This window comes from Salmo trutta, unplaced genomic scaffold (assembly GCF_901001165.1).
Source record: "Salmo trutta unplaced genomic scaffold, fSalTru1.1, whole genome shotgun sequence".
In the NCBI taxonomy this organism is placed as follows: Eukaryota; Metazoa; Chordata; class Actinopteri; order Salmoniformes; family Salmonidae; genus Salmo; species Salmo trutta.
The window spans coordinates 216003-240117 of NW_021822704.1; the positions used below are offsets into that span (position 1 = coordinate 216003).

General features: G+C 42.6%; 1 protein-coding gene across 2 annotated transcripts; it reads left to right on the forward strand.

The window, feature by feature from the left end:
* The first annotated feature begins 341 nt into the window (after positions 1 to 341).
* On the forward strand, positions 342 to 22596 carry LOC115183911 (transient receptor potential cation channel subfamily M member 1). Of its 2 annotated transcripts, none has more exons than XM_029744886.1 (7): positions 342 to 689; positions 13043 to 14123; positions 15455 to 15668; positions 16311 to 16435; positions 16627 to 16798; positions 18699 to 18873; positions 22162 to 22596. In XM_029744886.1, the coding sequence occupies exons 2-7, from the start codon at positions 13899 to 13901 to the stop codon at positions 22325 to 22327; spliced, it is 1077 nt and encodes a 358-aa protein (XP_029600746.1). In that variant the 5' UTR covers positions 342 to 689; positions 13043 to 13898; the 3' UTR covers positions 22328 to 22596. The 2 variants fall into 2 exon arrangements, with proteins under 2 accessions (XP_029600746.1, XP_029600747.1); XM_029744887.1 differs by lacking the exon at positions 342 to 689 and having other exon boundaries at positions 13043 to 13119; positions 13922 to 14123.
* Positions 22597 to 24115: the final 1519 nt, after the last annotated feature.

Consider the following 24115-nt stretch of genomic DNA (forward strand, 5'->3'; position numbering starts at 1 on the left):
AAAACATTCCTTTTGTCCCACTACTCTTTTAAATGTGTTTTTTCTGGTTATTAGAACTTCCTCTTTCTTTCTTTCCTTGTCTTTCTTTTTCAACAACCAGGAGAGAGAGTTGGAGAGAAGAACGTTCTCTAGCAGAGTGAGAGAGATTAGTGAGGAGAGAGAGAGGAGGGGGTTCTTTCTGGTTCTCGTTCCAGCCCAGGATGAAAATGCCCTGTGTGCAAGGAGGGGAGCAGGGACTGATATGGGTCATGAGACTCTCAAAAGGATTACCTTGAACTGAAGTCATGAGACCAAGGCTTGAACAAAGAGCTGTCTCACATGCTCATCATATGAGCCCCGCTTCATAAAGTCATGTCGTTTCATATCTGCTGGGCTTCAGTGGGCTAGGAGGACCCGGGTGAGAGCAGCTAGAGAGCTGGAGCTGGAGCTGGCCTGGAGCTGGGCTGGAGCTGGGCTGGAGCTGGGCTGGAGCTGGGCTGGAGCTGGGCTGGAGCTGGGCTGGTGGGAAGTTTCTTCAGTTCTTAGAGTTATTGAGAGTTCTTGAGTTCTAAGAGAGTTCTTGAGTTCTAAGAGAGTTCTTGAGGTCTTAGAGAGTTGTTGAGTTCTTCTATACTAGTAGTTGGGTGTTAGAGTGTTGAGTTGCTCTTGTGCTCCTCTTAAAGTTTCTACTGGATGCTCTTCCACTGACGGTAAGTGGTTCTTCATTTATCTGTTGTATCGAGGAAACTCTGTATCTTCTTTGGTGTAGAAACGTTTTATGGTCTACTTTGTTAATTTCTTATAGGCAGGGATTCATTTGAGGTGCAATAGAGTGGAGTTGAGTTATGTTCCACCAACTTAGGTTGGGATACAACATATAGAGGGCATGGAATAGAAATCTACTGAAATTATATATTTTAAAAAAATATCATTTTAGAGACAGTTCCATCGACGAAAAAATAACCTCCATGTTAACCTCTATAACCACTGTTCCCCAGTAGACTGTCCTTGTAAAATAACCTCCATGTTAACCTCTATAACCACTGTTCCCCAGTAGACTGTCCTTGTAAAATAACCTCCATGTTAACCTCTATAACCACTGTTCCCCAGTAGACTGTCCTTGTAAAATAACCTCCATGTTAACCTCTATAACCACTGTTCCCCAGTAGACTGTCCTTGTAAAATAACCTCCATGTTAACCTCTATAACCACTGTTCCCCAGTAGACTGTCCTTGTAAATAATAATTTCTTCCTAACTGACTTGCCTAGTTAAAGAAAGGTTAAATACCAAAACATTTTTATAAATAAAACCTCTATGTTACTTAGCCTCCAAAGAAACTCCAAATGAGGAATAGATCTCTGAAGTTCTTATTTTGGAGGCACCCTGATTAAAAGTTCATAATATAATATAATTGTTATAAAGTAAATTAGTTTCAAAACTTTAGTCAATCTGTGGTCAATCTAACTAATCTGTAGTGTACTCTATAGTGTGTAGGGCGTTAGGAGTTAGGAGTTAGGAGTTCTCATGGCAGAGTTTTTGGCCAACTTCCTCTCTGTGCTCCTGAGTGGAGCAACGGTCTAAGTCGCTGCATTTCAGTGCTGGAAGCGTCACTACCGACACCCTGGTTCGAATCCAGGCTGTATCACAACCGGCCGTGATTGGGAGTCCCAGCGTCGTCTGGGATTGACTGTCATTGTAAATAAGAATTTGTTCCTAACTGACTTGTCGAGTTAAAGAAATAAAAGGATCTTGTTAGTTACAGAATTTACTGTCTCGGTCCTGTCTCACCTTTCTTCCCCAGGAAAGAAAGGTGATTTGTAATATGTTGTTTATTAATTAAACTCTTTACCAGGATCATAATAATGAGTGGTAATATGTTATTTATGAGTTAGACTGTTTACCAGGATGATAATAATGAGGTAATAAGTTATTTATGAGTTAGACTGTTTACCAGGATGATAATAATGAGGTAATATGTTATTTATGAATTAGACTGTTTACCAGGATGATAATAATGAGGTAATATGTTGTTTATTAATTAAACTCTTTACCAGGATGATAATAATGAGTGGTAATATGTTATTTATGAGTTAGACTGTTTACCAGGATGATAATAATGAGGTAATATGTTATTTATGAGTTAGACTGTTTACCAGGATGATAATAATGAGGTAATATGTTATTTATGAATTAGACTGTTTACCAGGATGATAATAATGAGGTAATATGTTATTTATGAATTAGACTGTTTACCAGGATGATAATAATGAGGTAATATGTTATTTATGAATTAGACTGTTGTGGAACGTTGTCTGGCTCCATTGAGTCGTTGACTAGATGAGTTTGATATTATCTGAAGCTAAGAGACCTACGTTTACTAATTGTTTTACTATTTTAACCATTTGCAATGAACAAACTTTTACATCAAAATCTCTGAAATATATATATTTTTAAAGCTTGAGAAAAACTATGTTGAGGTTAGTTACCGTTTTAGAAGATATAAATACTAACTATTTGTTATATGCAGTATAGACATGAATCCAAGATGTACCCAGTCACTATTTGTTGGGACTTGGGTTTAATCCACCATTATCCAGAGTGACCGTATTTCCCAAAGTGCTCTGCGACAGACAGGACCCCTGCCCATGGCTTCTGCTGTAGAGTGACCTGTTAATCACTATGGCATAATCACAACACAAAGTCATTAGGTCTATTTGGCGTCACATACACACGCATGAATGCATACACGCACACACACACACACACACACACACACACACACACACACACACACACACACACACACACACACACACACACACACACACACACACACACACACACACACACACACACACACACACACATTGCCCTGTTCTTTGCTGGAGCGTTTAGGCAGGATTAGGTGACCAGTGCTGTAGTTAAGAGGATTTGTTCCATCAAGAAATGAGAGTTTTTGTACCTGGCTGTTACAATAGAAAGCAGCATTCTACCAGTAATTAGCTAGACCCATAGGTCTCCTGTAAAAAGTAGTGCACTATATAGGGAATAGTGCTCTGGTCTATAGTAGTGCACTATATAGGGAATAGAGCTCTGGTCTATAGTAGTACCACTATATAGGGAATAGGGCTCTGGTCTATAGTAGTACCACTATATAGGGAATAGAGCTCTGGTCTATAGTAGAACCACTATATAGGGAATAGGGCTCTGGTCTATAGTAGTACCACTATATAGGGAATAGGGCTCTGGTCTATAGTAGTACCACTATATAGGGAATAGGGCTCTGGTCTATAGTAGTACCACTATATAGGGAATAGGGTTCTGGTCTATAGTAGTACCACTATATAGGGAATAGGGCCCTGGTCTATAGTAGTACCACTATATAGGGAATAGGGCTCTGGTCTATAGTAGTACCACTATATAGGGAATAGGGCTCTGGTCTATATTAGTACCACTATATAGGGAATAGAGCTCTGGTCTATAGTAGTACCACTATATAGGGAATAGGGCTCTGGTCTATAGTAGTACCACTATATAGGGAATAGAGCTCTGGTCTATAGTAGTACCACTATATAGGGAATAGGGCTCTGGTCTATAGTAGTACCACTATATAGGGAATAGGGCTCTGGTCTATAGTAGTACCACTATATAGGGAATAGTGCTCTGGTCTATAGTAGTACCACTATATAGGGAATAGGGCTCTGGTCTATAGTAGTACCACTATATAGGGAATAGGGCTCTGGTCTATAGTAGTACCACTATATAGGGAATAGTGCTCTGGTCTATAGTAGTACCACTATATAGGGAATAGGGCTCTGGTCTATAGTAGTACCACTATATAGGGAATAGTGCTCTGGTCTATAGTAGTACCACTATATAGGGAATAGGGCTCTGGTCTATAGTAGTGCCACTATATAGGGAATAGGGCTCTGGTCTATAGTAGTACCACTATATAGGGAATAGTGCTCTGGTCTATAGTAGTACCACTATATAGGGAATAGGGCTCTGGTCTATAGTAGTACCACTATATAGGGAATAGAGCTCTGGTCTATAGTAGTACCACTATATAGGGAATAGGGCTCTGGTCTATAGTAGTACCACTATATAGGGAATAGAGATCTGGTCTATAGTAGTACCACTATATAGGGAATAGGGCTCTGGTCTATAGTAGTACCACTATATAGGGAATAGGGCTCTGGTCTATAGTAGTACCACTATATAGGGAATAGAGCTCTGGTCTATAGTAGTACCACTATATAGGGAATAGGGCTCTGGTCTATAGTAGTACCACTATATAGGGAATAGAGTTCTGGTCTATAGTAGTACCACTATATAGGGAATAGGGCTCTGGTCTATAGTAGTACCACTAGATAGGGAATAGGGCTCTGGTCTATAGTTGTACCACTATATAGGGAATAGGGCTCTGGTCTATAGTAGTACCACTATATAGGGAATAGGGCTCTGGTCTATAGTAGTACCACTATATAAGGAATAGGGCTCTGGTCTATAGTAGTACCACTATATAGGGAATAGGGCTCTGGTCTATAGTAGTACAACTATATAGGGAATAGAGCTCAGGTCTATAGTAGTACCACTATATAGGGAATAGGGCTCTGGTCTATAGTAGTACCACTATATAGGGAATAGGGCTCTGGTCTATAGTAGTGTACTATATAGGGAATAGGTCTCTGGTCTATAGTAGTACCACTATATAGGGAATAGGGCTCTGGTCTATAGTTGTACCACTATATAGGGAATAGGGTTCTGGTCTATAGTAGTACCACTATATAGGGAATAGGGCCCTGGTCTATAGTAGTACCACTATATAGGGAATAGGGCTCTGGTCTATAGTAGTACCACTAGGGAATAGGGCTCTGGTCTATAGTAGTACCACTATATAGGGAATAGGACTCTGGTCTATAGTAGTACCACTATATAGGCAATAGGACTCTCGTCTATAGTAGTACCACTATATAGGGAATAGGGCTCTGGTCTATAGTAGTACCACTATATAGGGAATAGAGCTCTGGTCTATAGTAGAACCACTATATAGGGAATAGGGCTCTGGTCTATAGTAGTACCACTATATAGGGAATAGGGCTCTGGTCTATAGTAGTACCACTATATAGGGAATAGGGCTCTGGTCTATAGTAGTACCACTATATAGGGAATAGGGTTCTGGTCTATAGTAGTACCACTATATAGGGAATAGGGCCCTGGTCTATAGTAGTACCACTATATAGGGAATAGGGCTCTGGTCTATAGTAGTACCACTATATAGGGAATAGGGCTCTGGTCTATATTAGTACCACTATATAGGGAATAGAGCTCTGGTCTATAGTAGTACCACTATATAGGGAATAGGGCTCTGGTCTATAGTAGTACCACTATATAGGGAATAGAGCTCTGGTCTATAGTAGTACCACTATATAGGGAATAGGGCTCTGGTCTATAGTAGTACCACTATATAGGGAATAGGGCTCTGGTCTATAGTAGTACCACTATATAGGGAATAGTGCTCTGGTCTATAGTAGTACCACTATATAGGGAATAGGGCTCTGGTCTATAGTAGTACCACTATATAGGGAATAGGGCTCTGGTCTATAGTAGTACCACTATATAGGGAATAGTGCTCTGGTCTATAGTAGTACCACTATATAGGGAATAGGGCTCTGGTCTATAGTAGTACCACTATATAGGGAATAGTGCTCTGGTCTATAGTAGTACCACTATATAGGGAATAGGGCTCTGGTCTATAGTAGTGCCACTATATAGGGAATAGGGCTCTGGTCTATAGTAGTACCACTATATAGGGAATAGTGCTCTGGTCTATAGTAGTACCACTATATAGGGAATAGGGCTCTGGTCTATAGTAGTACCACTATATAGGGAATAGAGCTCTGGTCTATAGTAGTACCACTATATAGGGAATAGGGCTCTGGTCTATAGTAGTACCACTATATAGGGAATAGAGATCTGGTCTATAGTAGTACCACTATATAGGGAATAGGGCTCTGGTCTATAGTAGTACCACTATATAGGGAATAGGGCTCTGGTCTATAGTAGTACCACTATATAGGGAATAGAGCTCTGGTCTATAGTAGTACCACTATATAGGGAATAGGGCTCTGGTCTATAGTAGTACCACTATATAGGGAATAGAGTTCTGGTCTATAGTAGTACCACTATATAGGGAATAGGGCTCTGGTCTATAGTAGTACCACTAGATAGGGAATAGGGCTCTGGTCTATAGTTGTACCACTATATAGGGAATAGGGCTCTGGTCTATAGTAGTACCACTATATAGGGAATAGGGCTCTGGTCTATAGTAGTACCACTATATAAGGAATAGGGCTCTGGTCTATAGTAGTACCACTATATAGGGAATAGGGCTCTGGTCTATAGTAGTACAACTATATAGGGAATAGAGCTCAGGTCTATAGTAGTACCACTATATAGGGAATAGGGCTCTGGTCTATAGTAGTACCACTATATAGGGAATAGGGCTCTGGTCTATAGTAGTGTACTATATAGGGAATAGGTCTCTGGTCTATAGTAGTACCACTATATAGGGAATAGGGCTCTGGTCTATAGTTGTACCACTATATAGGGAATTGGGTTCTGGTCTATAGTAGTACCACTATATAGGGAATAGGGCCCTGGTCTATAGTAGTACCACTATATAGGGAATAGGGCTCTGGTCTATAGTAGTACCACTAGGGAATAGGGCTCTGGTCTATAGTAGTACCACTATATAGGGAATAGGACTCTGGTCTATAGTAGTACCACTATATAGGCAATAGGACTCTCGTCTATAGTAGTACCACTATATAGGGAATAGTGCTCTGGTCTATAGTAGTACCACTATATAGGGAATAGGGCTCTGGTCTATAGTAGTACCACTATATAGGGAATAGTGCTCTGGTCTATAGTAGTACCACTATATAGGGAATAGGGCTCTGGTCTATAGTAGTACCACTATATAGAGAATAGGGCTCTGGTCTATAGTAGTACCACTATATAGGGAATAGGGCTCTGGTCTATAGTAGTACCACTAGGGAATAGGGCTCTGGTCTATAGTAGTACCACTATATAGGGAATAGGGCTCTGGTCTATAGTAGTACCACTATATAGGGAATAGGGCTCTGGTCTATAGTAGTACCACTATATAGGGAATAGGGCTCTGGTCTATAGTAATACCACTATATAGGGAATAGGGCTCTGGTCTATAGTAGTACCACTATATAGGGAATAGGGCTCTGGTCTATAGTAGTACCACTATATAGGGAATAGGGCTCTGGTCTAAAGTAGTACCACTATATAGGGAATAGGGCCCTGGTCTATAGTAGTACACTATATAGGGAATAGGGCTCTGGTCTATAGTAGTACCACTATATAGGGAATAGGGCTCTGGTCTATAGTTGTACCACTATATAGGGAATAGGGCTCTGGTCTATAGTAGTACCACTATATAGGGAATAGGGCTCTGGTCTATAGTAGTACCACTATATAGGGAATAGGGCTCTGGTCTATAGTAGTACCACTATATAGGGAATAGGGCTCTGGTCTATAGTAGTACCACTATATAGGGAATAGGGCTCTGGTCTATAGTAGTACCACTATATAGGGAATAGGGCTCTGGTCTATAGTAGTACCACTATATAGGGAATAGGGCTCTGGTCTATAGTAGTACCACTATATAGGGAATAGGGCTCTGGTCTATAGTAGTACCACTATATAGGGAATAGGGCTCTGGTCTATAGTAGTAGCACTATATAGGGAATAGGGCTCTGGTCTATAGTAGTACCACTATATAGGGAATAGGGCTCTGGTCTATAGTAGTACCACTATATAGGGAATAGGGCTCTGGTCTATAGTAGTACCACTATAAAGGGAATAGGGCTCTGGTCTATAGTAGTACCACTATATAGGGAATAGGGCTCTGGTCTATAGTAGTTCACTATATAGGGAATAGGGCTCTGGTCTATAGTAGTACCACTATATAGGGAATAGGGCTCTGGTCTATAGTAGTACCACTATATAGGGAATAGGGCTCTGGTCTATAGTAATACCACTATATAGGGAATAGGGCTCTGGTCTATAGTAGTACCACTATATAGGGAATAGGGCTCTGGTCTATAGTAGTACCACTATATAGGGAATAGGGCTCTGGTCTATAGTAGTACCACTATAAAGGGAATAGGGCCCTGGTCTATAGTAGTACCACTATATAGGGAATAGGGCTCTGGTCTATAGTAGTACCACTATATAGGGAATAGGGCTCTGGTCTATAGTAGTACCACTATATAGGGAATAGTGCTCTGGTCTATAGTAGTACCACTATATAGGGAATAGGGCTCTGGTCTATAGTAGTATCACTATATAGGGAATAGGGCTCTGGTCTATAGTAGTACCACTATATAGGGAATAGGGCTCTGGTCTATAGTAGTACCACTATAAAGGGAATAGGGCTCTGGTCTATAGTAGTACCACTATATAGGGAATATGGCTCTGGTCTATAGTAGTACCACTATATAGGGAATAGGGCTCTGGTCTATAGTAGTACCACTATATAGGGAATAGGGCTCTGGTCTATAGTAGTACCACTATATAGGGAATAGGCCTCTGGTCTATAGTAGTACCACTATATAGGGAATAGGGCTCTGGTCTATAGTAGTACCACTATATAGGGAATAGAGCTCTGGTCTATAGTAGTACCACTATATAGGGAATAGGGCTCTGGTCTATAGTAGTACCACTATATAGGGAATAGGGCTCTGGTCTATAGTAGTACCACTATATAGGGAATAAGGCTCTGGTCTATAGTAGTACCACTATATAGGGAATAGGGCCCTGGTCTATAGTAGTACCACTATAAAGGGAATAGGGCTCTGGTCTATAGTAGTACCACTATATAGGGAATAGGGCTCTGGTCTATAGTAGTACCACTATATAGGGAATAGGGCTCTGGTCTATAGTAGTACCACTATATAGGGAATAGGGCTCTGGTCTATAGTAGTACCACTATATAGGGAATAGGGCTCTGGTCTATAGTAGTACCACTATATAGGGAATAGGGCTCTGGTCTATAGTAGTACCACTATATAGGGAATAGGGCCCTGGTCTATAGTAGTACCACTATATAGGGAATAGGGCTCTGGTCTATAGTAGTACCCCTATATAGGGAATAGGGCTCTGGTCTATAGTAGTACCACTATATAGGGAATAGGGCCCTGGTCTATAGTAGTACCACTATATAGGGAATAGGGCTCTGGTCTATAGTAGTACCCCTATATAGGGAATAGGGCTCTGGTCTATAGTAGTACCACTATATAGGGAATAGGGCTCTGGTCTATAGTAGTACCACTATATAGGGCTCTGGTCTATAGTAGTACCACTATATAGGGAATAGGGCTCTAGTCTATAGTAGTACCACTATATAGGGAATAGGGCTCTGGTCTATAGTAGTACCACTATATAGGGAATAGGGCTCTGGTCTATAGTAGTACCACTATATAGGGAATAGGGCTCTGGTCTATAGTAGTACCACTATATAGGGAATAGGGCTCTGGTCTATAGTAGTACCACTATATAGGGAATAGGGCTCTGGTCTATAGTAGTACCCCTATATAGGGAATAGGGCTCTGGTCTATAGTAGTACCACTATATAGGGAATAGGGCCCTGGTCTATAGTAGTACCACTATATAGGGAATAGGGCCCTGGTCTATAGTAGTACCACTATATAGGGAATAGGGCCCTGGTCTATAGTAGTACCACTATATAGGGAATAGGGCTCTGGTCTATAGTAGTGCCACTATATAGGGAATAGGGCTCTGGTCTATAGTAGTACCACTATATAGGGAATAGGGCTCTGGTCTATAGTAGTACCACTATATAGGGAATAGGGCTCTGGTCTATAGTAGTACCACTATATAGGGAATAGGGCTCTGGTCTATAGTAGTACCACTATATAGGGCTCTGGTCTATAGTAGTACCACTATATAGGGAATAGGGCTCTGGTCTATAGTAGTACCACTATATAGGGAATAGGGCTCTGGTCTATAGTAGTACCACTATATAGGGAATAGAGCTCTGGTCTATAGTAGTACCACTATATAGGGAATAGGGCTCTGGTCTATAGTAGTACCACTATATAGGGAATAGGGCTCTGGTCTATAGTAGTACCACTATATAGGGAATAGGGCTCTGGTCTATAGTAGTACCACTATATAGGGAATAGGGCTCTGGTCTATAGTAGTACCACTATATAGGGAATAGGGCTCTGGTCTATAGTAGTACCACTATATAGGGAATAGGGCTCTGGTCTATAGTAGTACCACTATATAGGGAATAGGGCTCTGGTCTATAGTAGTACCACTATACAGGGAATAGGGCTCTGGTCTATAGTAGTACCACTATATAGGGAATAGGACTCTGGTCTATAGTAGTACCACTATATAGGGAATAGGGCTCTGGTCTATAGTAGTACCACTATAAAGGGAATAGGGCTGTGGTCTATAGTAGTACCACTATACAGGGAATAGGGCTCTGGTCTATAGTAGTACCACTATATAGGGAATAGGACTCTGGTCTATAGTAGTACCACTATATAGGGAATAGGGCTCTGGTCTATAGTAGTACCACTATATAGGGAATAGGGCTCTGGTCTATAGTAGTACCACTATATAGGGAATAGGGCTCTGGTCTATAGTAGTGCACTATATAGGGAATAGGGCTCTGGTCTATAGTAGTACCACTATAAAGGGAATAGGGCTCTGGTCTATAGTAGTGCACTATATAGGGAATAGGGCTCTGGTCTATAGTAGTGCACTATATAGGGAATAGGGCTCTGGTCTATAGTAGTACCACTATATAGGGAATAGGGCTCTGGTCTATAGGTCTACCACTATATAGGGAATAGTGCTCTGGTCTATAGTAGTACCACTATATAGGGAATAGGGCTCTGGTCTATAGGTCTACCACTATATAGGGAATAGTGCTCTGGTCTATAGTAGTACCACTATAAAGGGAATAGAGCTCTGGTCTATAGTAGTACCACTATATAGGGAATAGGGCTCTGGTCTATAGTAGTACCACTATATAGGGAATAGGGCTCTGGTCTATAGTAGTACCACTATATAGGGAATAGGGCTCTGGTCTATAGTAGTACCACTATATAGGGAATAGAGCTCTGGTCTATAGTAGTACCACTATATAGGGAATAGTGCTCTGGTCTATAGTAGTACCACTATATAGGGAATAGGGCCCTGGTCTATAGTAGTACCACTATATAGGGAATAGGGCTCTGGTCTATAGTAGTACCACTATATAGGGAATAGGGCCCTGGTCTATAGTAATACCACTATATAGGGAATAGGGCCCTGGTCTATAGTAGTACCACTATATAGGGAATAGGGCTCTGGTCTATAGTAATACCACTATATAGGGAATAGGGCCCTGGTCTATAGTAGTACCACTATATAGGGAATAGGGCTCTGGTCTATAGTAGTACCACTATAAAGGGAATAGGGCTCTGGTCTATAGTAGTACCACTATATAGGGAATAGGGCTCTGGTCTATAGTAGTACCACTATATAGGGAATAGGGCCCTGGTCTATAGTAGTACCACTATATAGGGAATAGGGCTCTGGTCTATAGTAGTACCACTATATAGGGAATAGGGCTCTGGTCTATAGTAGTACCACTATATAGGGAATAGGGCTCTGGTCTATAGTAGTACCACTATAAAGGGAATAGGTCTCTGGTCTATAGTAGTACCACTATATAGGGAATAGGGCTCTGGTCTATAGTAGTACCACTATATAGGGAATAGGGCTCTGGTCTATAGTAGTACCACTATATAGGGAATAGGGCTCTGGTCTATAGTAGTTCACTATATAGGGAATAGGGCTCTGGTCTATAGTAGTACCACTATATAGGGAATAGGGCTCTGGTCTATAGTAGAACCACTATATAGGGAATAGGGCTCTGGTCTATAGTAGTACCACTATATAGGGAATAGGGCCCTGGTCTATAGTAGTACCACTATATAGGGAATAGGGCTCTGGTCTATAGTAGTACCACTATATAGGGAATAGGGCCCTGGTCTATAGTAGTACCACTATATAGGGAATAGGGCTCTGGTCTATAGTAGTACCACTATATATAGGGAATAGGGCTCTGGTCTATAGTAGTACCACTATATAGGGAATAGTGCTCTGGTCTATAGTAGTACCACTATATAGGGAATAGGGCTCTGGTCTATAGTAGTACCACTATATAGGGAATAGGGCTCTGGTCTATAGTAGTACCACTATATAGGGAATAGGGCTCTGGTCTATAGTAGTACCACTATATAGGGAATAGGGCTCTGGTCTATAGTAGTACCACTATATAGGGAATAGGGCTCTGGTCTATAGTAGTACCACTATATAGGGAATAGGGCTCTGGTCTATAGTAGTACCACTATATAGGGAATAGGGCTCTGGTCTATAGTAGTACCACTATATAGGGAATAGGGCTCTGGTCTATAGTAGTGCACTATATAGGGAATAGGGCTCTGGTCTATAGTAGTACCACTATATAGGGAATAGGGCTCTGGTCTATAGTAGTACACTATATAGGGAATAGGGAGCCATCTGTGACAGAGCCACAGTGTGAAGGCAGGGAGAGACCAGATGGTTATGGTCCATTGTTGGATCAGTAGAACACACTAACAGAACGTGTGTTGTGATATTATGGAACATCCATTTTCAATGTTTGGATCTTTTTCTTTTATCACAGGCTTCGATTGAATTTTTCACAACACAGAAAAAACACACTGATTAGTGTTGTTCTTCTGTAATGCTATGATGTTCTTATCATCAGATCTGGTCCATAAACTGTACATGAACAGAACATGAAATCTCAGACCTCTAACCTGATGTCATTTCAATGTATTCAATAAAGTATTTCATTATGCGGATGGTTTCAATGGTGCCGCTTTTCTTTACCACGTAGTATTTATCAGAGTTGAGTGATTTGAAGTCTAAACCATGAATCTCTCTCTCTCTCTCTCGCAGGCCCACAAAGCTTGGATTGAGAAGACGTTTCAGAAAAGAGAGTGCATCCAAATATTTCCCAGCAAAGAACCCAACAGGTACCATTCATACCACTGTTCTCCCAGAACCCAACAGGTACCATTCATACCACTGTTCTCCCAGAACCCAACAGGTACCATTCATACCACTGTTCTCACCGATCCATTTTTCTTGCTCCTCACTGTTCTCATATGCTTCCATGATGAGCACCAGATTATTTGTTGAGGCAGAGAGAGAGAAAGAGAGAGAGAGCTTTCACTGACCCAGTTTAAAATATTAAAAAAACTCTGTATTTTTAGAGTGCTGTATAACTTAGTGTACATCCCAAATGACATCCTATTCCCTATATATAGTGCACTGTTATCAGTCCTGGTCAAAAGTAGTGCACTACAAAGGGAATATGATGCTATTTGGGATGTAGACTTAATGAATTCTCCACTCATACAGAAACGCTCTCAGTAAAGAAATTGTATAAACAACCTGCCGTTCCGTGGCCCAAATCCCTTATTAAGGCCCAAATCCTTTCAAATGGTGGTGATTGTGCGGACTTAACGTGACAAAACCCCTCAGATAGCTCTAAAGCAAACAGAGATGCAAATTGGTCAGCACACGAATATGAACAGTAACAGCTGTTAGTAACATGGTGAAGTAGCTCTATGCTACGTTGACAAAACAATACTAGCCATCTTTCATAGCTATTTACACGATCTGTCTGTTTGTGTTTCACATTCCATCACGGTACGCTTCCATTACCACTTTATAAACCAACATGTAGAAAGCATTATGAAGTGGTTATAATGCATTATAACACCAGTAATAAGCATGTATAACCCCCCATATGTCCTCCCTTTCTATCTCCAGGTGCAGTTGTGGTCAGGTAGTGAACCAGCATGTGGCCATCATCCCGGGGGCAACCACCAGGGCGGCGGAAGAGGCAGGTCAGATAGCGCAGGTGGCGGTGCCCATGGAACGCTGGTCCGTGCTTAAACACACACAAGCCATGCCCACAGACACATACGGCATCATGGAGTTCCAGGGAGGAGGACATGTCAACAAGGCCATGGTTAGACGCCATTTTCTTTCTTTCTTTCCTTCATTTCTTTGAAGCATCCTCCATTTATAATTCACTTCCTGCCCCCTTTCCTCTCCTCCTCAATCCTTCACTCTCTCTCTCCTCAACATAAACAATAGTTGAAATAGAATGTCCTCATAAACCATGAAGACATTAAGACATTAACCATGAAGACATGAAGACATGAACCATGAAGACATGAAGACATGAACCATGAAGACTTGAAGGCATGAACCATGAAGACTTGAAGACATGAACCATGAAGACAAGAAGACAAGAAGACATGAAGACATGAAGACATGAACCATGAAGACTTGAAGACATGAAGACATGAACCATGAAGACATGAACCATGAAGACATGAACCATGAAGACATGAACCATGAAGACTTGAAGACATGAACCATGAAGACTTGAAGACATGAAGACATGAAGACATGAACCATGAAGACATGAAGACATGAAGACATGAAGACTTGAAGACATGAACCATGAAGACTTGAAGACATGAACCATGAAGACATGAAGACATGAAGACATGAAGACATGAACCATGAAGACTTGAAGACATGAAGACATGAAGACATGAACCATGAAGACATGAAGACATGAAGACATGAAGACTTGAAGACATTAACCATGAAGACTTGAAGACATGAAGACATGAAGACTTGAAGACATTAACCATGAAGACTTGAAGACATTAAGACATGAACCATGAAGACTTGAAGACATGAACCATGAAGACTTGAAGACATGAAGACTTGAAGACATTAACCATGAAGACTTGAAGACATGAAGACATGAAGACATGAAGACATGAAGACTTGAAGACATGAACCATGAAGACTTGAAGACATGAAGACATGAAGACATGAACCATGAAGACATGAAGACTTGAAGACATGAACCATGAAGACTTGAAGACATGAAGACTTGAAGACATGAACCATGAAGACTTAAAGACATGAAGACTTGAAGACATGAACCATGAAGACTTGAAGACATGAAGACTTGAAGACATGAACCATGACGACTTGAAGACATGAAGAAATGAAGACATGAACCATGAAGACTTGAAGACATGAAGACATGAAGACTTGAAGACATGAAGACATGAACCATGAAGACTTGAAGACATGAAGACATGAAGACATGAAGACATGAACCATGAAGACATGAAGACATGAACCATGCCACCATCATCTTGTTCACTCTCTCCATCCATCTCTCCCCTACAGTACATCCATGTGGCGTTTGTATTAAATGTCTTCATCTCCTTTCTCATTTACTCCTCGTCTCTCTCTATTTCTCCCCTTCAGTACATCCGTGTGGCGTACGATTCCAAGCCAGACCACATGCTCCACCTGATGGTGAAAGACTGGCAGCTGGAGCTCCCTACCCTGCTCATCTCCGTCCACGGGGGACTGCAGAACTTTGACTTGCAGCCCAAACTAAAACAGGTGTTTGGAAAGGGTCTGATCCAAGCTGCAGTCACCACCGGAGCCTGGATACTCACTGGCGGAGTCAGCACTGGTATGTACTGTAGTTTCCTAACGATGTGTTACATTCACTGACATGGTCACTGAGGTATCTAGCAGTCAACGGTAAGGTAGGCAAGTCACTAAATCTTGAGTCCAAATCGAGTACCAAGTCCCTGGTGTTCAAGTCTGAGTCCGAGTTGAGTACCAAGTCCCTAGTGTTCAAGTCTGAGTCCGAGTTGAGTACCAAGTCCCTAGTGTTCAAGTCTGAGTCCGAGTCAAGTACCAAGTCCCTAGTGTTCAAGTCTGAGTCCGAGTCAAGTACCAAGTCCCTAGTGTTCAAGTCTGAGTCCGAGTCGAGTACCAAGTCCCTAGTGTTCAAGTCTGAGGCCGAGTCGAGTACCAAGTCGAGTACCAAGCTCAGTTGGTAGAGCATGGTGTTTGCAACGCCAGGGTTGTGCGTTCGATTCCCACGGGGGGCCAGCACAGGAAAAAAAAACGTATGAAATGTATGCATTCACTACTGTAAGTCGCTCTGGATAAGAGCGTCTGCTAAATGACTAAATTGTACAAAAAAAATAAATAAATGTAAGTCCCTAGTGTTCAAGTCTGAGTCCAAGTCCAAATCCCTTCTACTAATGTCTGAATGGAGTCCACGTCCCTTATTAGTGCTGAACGGGCTCCATGTGTATCCTAGGGGTGATCCGGCATGTTGGAGATGCGTTGAAGGACCACTCCTCAAAGTCCAGGGGGAAAGTATGTGCCATCGGGATCGCTCCATGGGGCATCGTGGAGAACAAGGAGGATCTGATAGGAAGAGATGTAAGTCGCAACTTGTGAACTTGTTTGGGTGTGATTCTCCATTTAAATTCAACTCCTCAACTCAACTCCTCAACTCAATTCAAGTCCTCAACACAACTCAACTCCTCAACTCAACTAAACTCCTCACCTTCAATTCAACTCCTCAAATCAACTCCATGTTAACAGGATGTTATTATATGTATCCCTCCCAGGTGACACGTCCGTACCAGGCCATGTCCAACCCCATGTCCAAGCTGTCTGTCCTCAACAACAGCCACTCTCACTTCATCCTAGCAGATAACGGGACCCACGGAAAGTACGGCGCAGAGGTCCGTCTTCGCCGTCAGCTGGAGAAACACATCTCTCTGCAGAAGATCAACACACGTAAGTCTGACAGATTGAGGGGGGGTTGTCTGTGTAACACCAGGCAGTGTAAGCCCATTGAACTAAAGCCCAAGGCATTAGCTCAGGGAGCTAACTAACACAAGTCTTCGGGTCTCAGACAAGAACAACTTCATATTTACCATGACCCATCTAATGTTAACGCTAATGTTGGAACTATACACGGTGTTAGTGTCTTAGATACAACACACCCTCGTGTTGTCATAGTCCAGGCTTCTTCAGGTGATTGGATCAGAGAGAGCCTATCCTGCTGTACCCTGATGAGTAGCTGATCTATGTGACCTGTGGGTTTCCCTTTGTCATCCTATGCCTGGAGATCATGATAAGGCAGGGACAGCAAAGGGATGCTCAGCTGTCACCTCTGACTTCAACTACGCTGACATTAATACTGTGTCTGAGGCCTATGAAGACCACATGCTAGCTACAGGCAGCACTGCTGTGTATGAGGCCCACATACTAGCTACAGGCAGCACTGCTGTGTATGAGGACCACATACTAGCTACCAGCAGCACTGCTGTGTATGAGGACCACATGCTAGCTACAGGCAGAACTGCTGTGTATGAGGACCACATGCTAGCTACAGGCAGCACTGCTGTGTATGAGGACCACATACTAGCTACAGGAAGCACTGCTGTGTATGAGGACCACATGCTAGCTACAGGCAGCACTGCTGTGTATGAGGACCACATGCTAGCTACAGGCAGCACTGCTGTGTATGAGGACCACATGCTAGCTACAGGCAGCACTGCTGTGTATGAGGACCACATACTAGCTACAGGCAGCACTGCTGTGTATGAGGACCACATGCTAGCTACAGGCAGTGTAACAGTGTAGGTTCCGTCCCTCTCTTCGCCCCAACCCGGGCTCGAACCAGGGACCCTTGCACACATCAACAACTGACACCCACCGAAGCATCGTTACCCATCGCGCCGCAAGAGCCACGGCCCTTGCAACGCACGGGGAAACCCTACTTCAAGTCTCAGAGCGAGTGACGTCACTGATTGATAATGCTATTAGCGCGCACCACCGCTAACTAACTAGCCATTTCACATCGGTTACACTAGCACTGCTGTGTATGAGGACCACATGCTAGCTACAGGCAGCACTGCTGAAGACCACATGCTAGCTACAGGCAGCACTGTTGTGTATGAGGACCACATGCTAGCTACAGGCAGAACTGCTGTGTATGAGGACCACATGTTAGCTACAGGCAGCACTGCTGTGTATGAGGACCACATGCTAGCTACAGGCAGCACTGCTGTGTATGTGGACCACATGCTAGCTACAGGAAGCACTGCTGTGTATGAGGACCACATGCTAGCTACAGGAAGCACTGCTGTGTATGAGGACCACATGCCAGCTACAGACAGCACTTAGGAAAAAAAACAAAAAAACTAAGTCTGTGGAAATGGGAGCTTTTCTTTGCTGCTATTTGTCTTTATCGTCATTATAAAATGTTGTTGTGTATGTCTCTGCCAGGTTAGGGGTCAGGGGTCATGTTGTTGTGTATGTCTCTTCCAGGTCAGGGGTCATGTTGTTGTGTATGTCTCTGCCAGGTTAGAGGTCAGGGGTCATGTTGTTGTGTATGTCTCTGCCAGGTCAGGGGTCAGGGGGTCATGTTGTTGTGTATGTCTCTGCCAGGTTAGGGGTCAGGGGGTCATGTTGTTGTGTATGTCTCTGCCAGGTCAGGGGTCAGGGGGTCATGTTGTTGTGTATGTCTCTGCCAGGTTAGGGGTCAGGGGTCATGTTGTTGTGTATGTCTCTGCCAGGTCAGGGGGTCATGTTGTTGTGTATGTCTCTGCCAGGTTAGGGGTCATGTTGTTTTGTCTGCCTCTGTCGAGTCAGGGGGTCTATAACATGTTGTTTTGTCTGCCTCTGCCAGGTCTGGGTCAGGGGGTGCCTCTGGTCTGTCTGATCCTGGAGGGGGGTCCCAACGTCATCTCCATAGTCCTGGAGAGCCTGAGGGAGGACCCCCCTGTCCCGGTGGTGGTCTGTGACGGCAGTGGACGGGCCTCTGACATCATTTCCTTCGCACACAGATACTCTGAGGACGACGGGTGAGAAACAGACCTGGGTCAAATACATGCAATTTTAGATATATGTCAAATGCATGTCAGATACATGTCAAATATATGTCAAATACATGTCAAATATATGTAAAATACATGTCAGATATATGTCAAATGCACGTCAGATACATGTCAGATACATGTCAAATACATGCCAAATACATGTCAAATATATGTCAAATACATGTCAGATATATGTCAGATATGTCAAATACATGTCAAATACATGTCAAATACATGTCAAATACATGTCAAATACATGTCAGATATATGTCAAATACATGTCAGATATATGTCAAATATATGTCAGATATATGTCAAATACATGTCAGATATATGTCAAATACATGTCAGATATATGTCAAATATATGTCAGATATATGTCAAATACATGTCAGATATATGTCAAATACATGTCAGAGACAGTATATAGGACATTGGGTGAGAAACAGAACAAAGAACAGGGCTGTGATCTAATGTCCACACTAGCAGAAACAGGACTAGAACAAGGCTGTGATCTAATGTCCACACTAGCAGAAACAGAACTAGAACAGGGCTGTGATCTAATGTCCACACTAGCAGAAACAGAACTAGAACAGGGCTGTGATCTAATGTCCACACTAGCAGAAACAGAACTAGAACAGGGCTGTGATCTAATGTCCACACTAGCAGAAACAGAACTAGAACAGGGCTGTGATCTAATGTCCACACTAGCAGAAACAGAACTAGAACAGGGCTGTGATCTAATGTCCACACTAGCAGAAACAGAACTAGAACAGGGCTGTGATCTAATGTCCACACTAGCAGAAACAGAACTAGAACAGGGCTGTGATCTAATGTCCACACTAGCAGAAACAGAACTAGAACAGGGCTGTGATCTATTGTCCACACTAGCAGAAACAGAACTAGAACAGGGCTGTGATCTAATGTCCACACTAGCAGAAACAGAACTAGGAACAGGGCCGTGATCTAATGTCCACACTAGCAGAAACAGAACTAGGAACAGGGCCGTGATCTAATGTCCACACTAGCAGAAACAGAACTAGAACAGGGCTGTGATCTAATGTCCACACTAGCAGAAACAGAACTAGGAACAGGGCTGTGATCTAATGTCCACACTAGCAGAAACAGAACTAGGAACAGGGCTGTGATCTAATGTCCACACTAGCAGAAACAGAACTAGAACAGGGCTGTGATCTATTGTCCACACTAGCAGAAACAGGACTAGAACAGGGCTGTGATCTAATGTCCACACTAGCAGAAACAGAACTAGGAACAGGGCTGTGATCTAATGTCCACACTAGCAGAAACAGAACTAGGAACAGGGCTGTGATCTAATGTCCACACTAGCAGAAACAGAACTAGGAACAGGGCTGTGATCTAATGTCCACACTAGCAGAAACAGAACTAGAACAGGGCTGTGTTCTAATGTCCACACTAGCAGAAACAGAACTAGGAACAGGGCTGTGATCTAATGTCCACACTAGCAGAAACAGAACTAGAACAGGGCTGTGATCTAATGTCCACACTAGCAGAAACAGAACTAGGAACAGGGCTGTGATCTAATGTCCACACTAGCAGAAACAGAACTAGGAACAGGGCTGTGATCTAATGTCCACACTAGCAGAAACAGAACTAGAACAGGGCTGTGATCTATTGTCCACACTAGCAGAAACAGGACTAGAACAGGGCTGTGATCTAATGTCCACACTAGCAGAAACAGAACTAGGAACAGGGCTGTGATCTAATGTCCACACTAGCAGAAACAGAACTAGGAACAGGGCTGTGATCTAATGTCCACACTAGCAGAAACAGAACTAGGAACAGGGCTGTGATCTAATGTCCACACTAGCAGAAACAGAACTTGAACAGGGCTGTGTTCTAATGTCCACACTAGCAGAAACAGAACTAGGAACAGGGCTGTGATCTAATGTCCACACTAGCAGAAACAGACTACAGCCAAATACTGTGCTTGGTTTTGCCTTTTTGGTAGGCCGTCATTCTAAATAAGAATTTGTTCTTAACTGACTTGCCTAATTAAATAAAGGTTAAATAATTTAAAAAAAAATGGATTTAGTTACAATGAAACCAATTGAATAATACTAAGAATGTAAACTCCAAACTGAAGCCCTCCACAAAAACTTTCAAATGGAAATAGAACAGGAAGAATCTTTTGAGCATTTTCCAAGCCTAAAGTGTAGACTGTGGAGTTGGTTTGACCAGTCTCTCTGTCTCCTCTCATTTTCCAAGCCTAAAGTGTAGACTGTGGAGTTGGTTTGACCAGTCTCTCTGTCTCCTCTCATTTTCCAAGCCTAAAGTGTAGACTGTGGAGTTGGTTTGACCAGTCTCTCTGTCTCCTCTCATTTTCCAAGCCTAAAGTGTAGACTGTGGAGTTGGTTTGACCAGTCTCTCTGTCTCCTCTCATTTTCCAAGCCTAAAGTGTAGACTGTGGAGTTGGTAGACCAGTCTCTCTGTCTCCTCTCATTTTCCAAGCCTAAAGTGTAGACTGTGGAGTTGGTTTGACCAGTCTCTCTGTCTCCTCTCATTTTCCAAGCCTAAAGTGTAGACTGTGGAGTTGGTTTGACCAGTCTCTCTGTCTCCTCTCATTTTCCAAGCCTAAAGTGTAGACTGTGGAGTTGGTTTGACCAGTCTCTCTGTCTCCTCTCATTTTCCAAGCCTAAAGTGTAGACTGTGGAGTTGGTTTGACCAGTCTCTCTGTCTCCTCTCATTTTCCAAGCCTAAAGTGTAGACTGTGGAGTTGGTTTGACCAGTCTCTCTGTCTCCTCTCATTTTCCAAGCCTAAAGTGTAGACTGTGGAGTTGGTTTGACCAGTCTCTCTGTCTCCTCTCATTTTCCAAGCCTAAAGTGTAGACTGTGGAGTTGGTTTGACCAGTCTCTCTGTCTCCTCTCATTTTCCAAGCCTAAAGTGTAGACTGTAGAGTTGGTTTGACCAGTCTCTCTGTCTCCTCTCATTTTCCAAGCCTAAAGTGTAGACTGTGGAGTTGGTTTGACCAGTCTCTCTGTCTCCTCTCATTTTCCAAGCCTAAAGTGTAGACTGTAGAGTTGGTTTGACCAGTCTCTCTGTCTCCTCTCATTTTCCAAGCCTAAAGTGTAGACTGTGGAGTTGGTTTGACCAGTCTCTCTGTCTCCTCTCATTTTCCAAGCCTAAAGTGTAGACTGTAGAGTTGGTTTGACCAGTCTCTCTGTCTCCTCTCATTTTCCAAGCCTAAAGTGTAGACTGTAGTTGGTTTGACCAGTCTCTCTGTCTCCCCTCAGCTTGGTAAGTGATAGCGTGAAGGACCAGCTCCTGGTCACCATACAGAAGACGTTTAACTACAACCGCGGTCAGGCCCAGCAGATCTTCCTCATGGTGATGGAATGCATGAAGAAGCGATCTCTGGTGAGTAGGGAAGACATAATTATACAGGCTATGTTCCCATAAATGACATTAGCATAACACTTAGAATTCCTGTCCAATGCATTGCATGCGTCATAAGTGACGGTTTTAGTATCTAGACAATTTGTCAGTTAAAATGTTTTTTTCTAAGCCTTTACGTACATTTTAGAAACACTTTACCGCATAAGTCAAACCTAATGTATTCAAAATATATTAAAACATTAAAGATTATAATTTGTGATGAAAGTAAAGCGACATTTTAATAATTTAATTGTTTTATGTTATTTGATGCGTCAATAAAATTGTCCCATTCATTTGTGTCATCCTGTACTTTCATTCATGTGTCATGTGTCCAATCATTTGACCCGGTACGTTAAATAAGTCAACACAACCAATATCCATCATCACTGAAGACCTGAAACCATTCTACTTCATAAACCCTGCATCCCATAGTCAGTGTCCCCATAAACTATAGTTGAAGAATGTCCTCATAAACAACGATAACATGAACTACATCACCATCATCCCTGTCTCACATCTTCAACTACATCACCATCATCCCTGTCTCACTTCCTCAACTACATCACCCTCATCCCCATCTCACTTCCTCAACTACATCACCATCATCCCTGTCTCACTTCTTCAACTACATCACCATTATCCCTGTCTCACTTCCTCAACTACATCACCATTATCCCCGTCTCACTTCCTCAACTACATCACCATCATCCCCATCTCATTTCTTCAACTACATCACCATCATCCCTGTCTCACTTCTTCAACTATATCACCATCATCCCCATCTCACTTCTTCAACTACATCACCATCATCCCTGTCTCACTTCCTCAACTACACCACCATCATCCCTGTCTCACATCTTCAACTACATCACCATCATCCCTGTCTCACTTCCTCAAATACATCACCATCATCCCTGTCTCACATCTTCAACTACATCACCATCATCCCTGTCTCACTTCCTCAACTACATCACCATCATCCCTGTCTCACATCTTCAACTACATCACCATCATCCCTGTCTCACTTCCTCAACTACATCACCATCATCCCTGTCTCACTTCCTCAACTACATCACCATCATCCCTAACATCCTGTTGATGTATCTGATCTCCCGTCCTAACATCCTGTTGATGTATCTGACCTCCCGTCCTAACATCCTGTTGATGTATCTGACCTCCCGTCCTAACATCCTGTTGATGTATCTGATCTCCCGTCCTAACATCCTGTTGATGTATCTGACCTCCCGTCCTAACATCCTGTTGATGTATCTGACCTCCCGTTCTAACATCCTGTTGATGTATCTGACCTCCCGTCCTAACATCCTGTTGATGTATCTGACCTCCCGTTCCAACATCCTGTTGATGTATCTGATCTCCCGTCCTAACATCCTGTTGATGTATCTGACCTCCCGTTCTAACATCCTGTTGATGTATCTGATCTCCCGTCCTAACATCCTGTTGATGTATCTGATCTCTCATCCTAACATCCTGTTGATGTATCTGACCTCCCGTCCTAACATCCTGTTGATGTATCTGACCTCCCGTTCTAACATCCTGTTGATGTATCTGATCTCCCGTCCTAACATCCTGTTGATGTATCTGATCTCCCGTCCTAACATCCTGTTGATGTATCTGACCTCCCGTCCTAACATCCTGTTGATGTATCTGACCTCCCGTTCTAACATCCTGTTGATGTATCTGACCTCCCGTCCTAACATCCTGTTGATGTATCTGATCTCCCGTCCTAACATCCTGTTGATGTATCTGACCTCCCGTCCTAACATCCTGTTGATGTATCTGATCTCCCGTCCT

Coding starts and splice junctions, on each gene's coding strand:
- LOC115183911 (XM_029744886.1), top strand. CDS start 13,899: ATGTCCTCCCTTTCTATCTCCAGGTGCAGTTGTGGTCAGGTAGTGAAC. Junction 15,669..16,310: donor CACTGGCGGAGTCAGCACTG/GTATGTACTGTA, acceptor TGTGTATCCTAG/GGGTGATCCGGCATGTTGGA. Junction 18,874..22,161: donor AGATACTCTGAGGACGACGG/GTGAGAAACAGA, acceptor GTCTCCCCTCAG/CTTGGTAAGTGATAGCGTGA.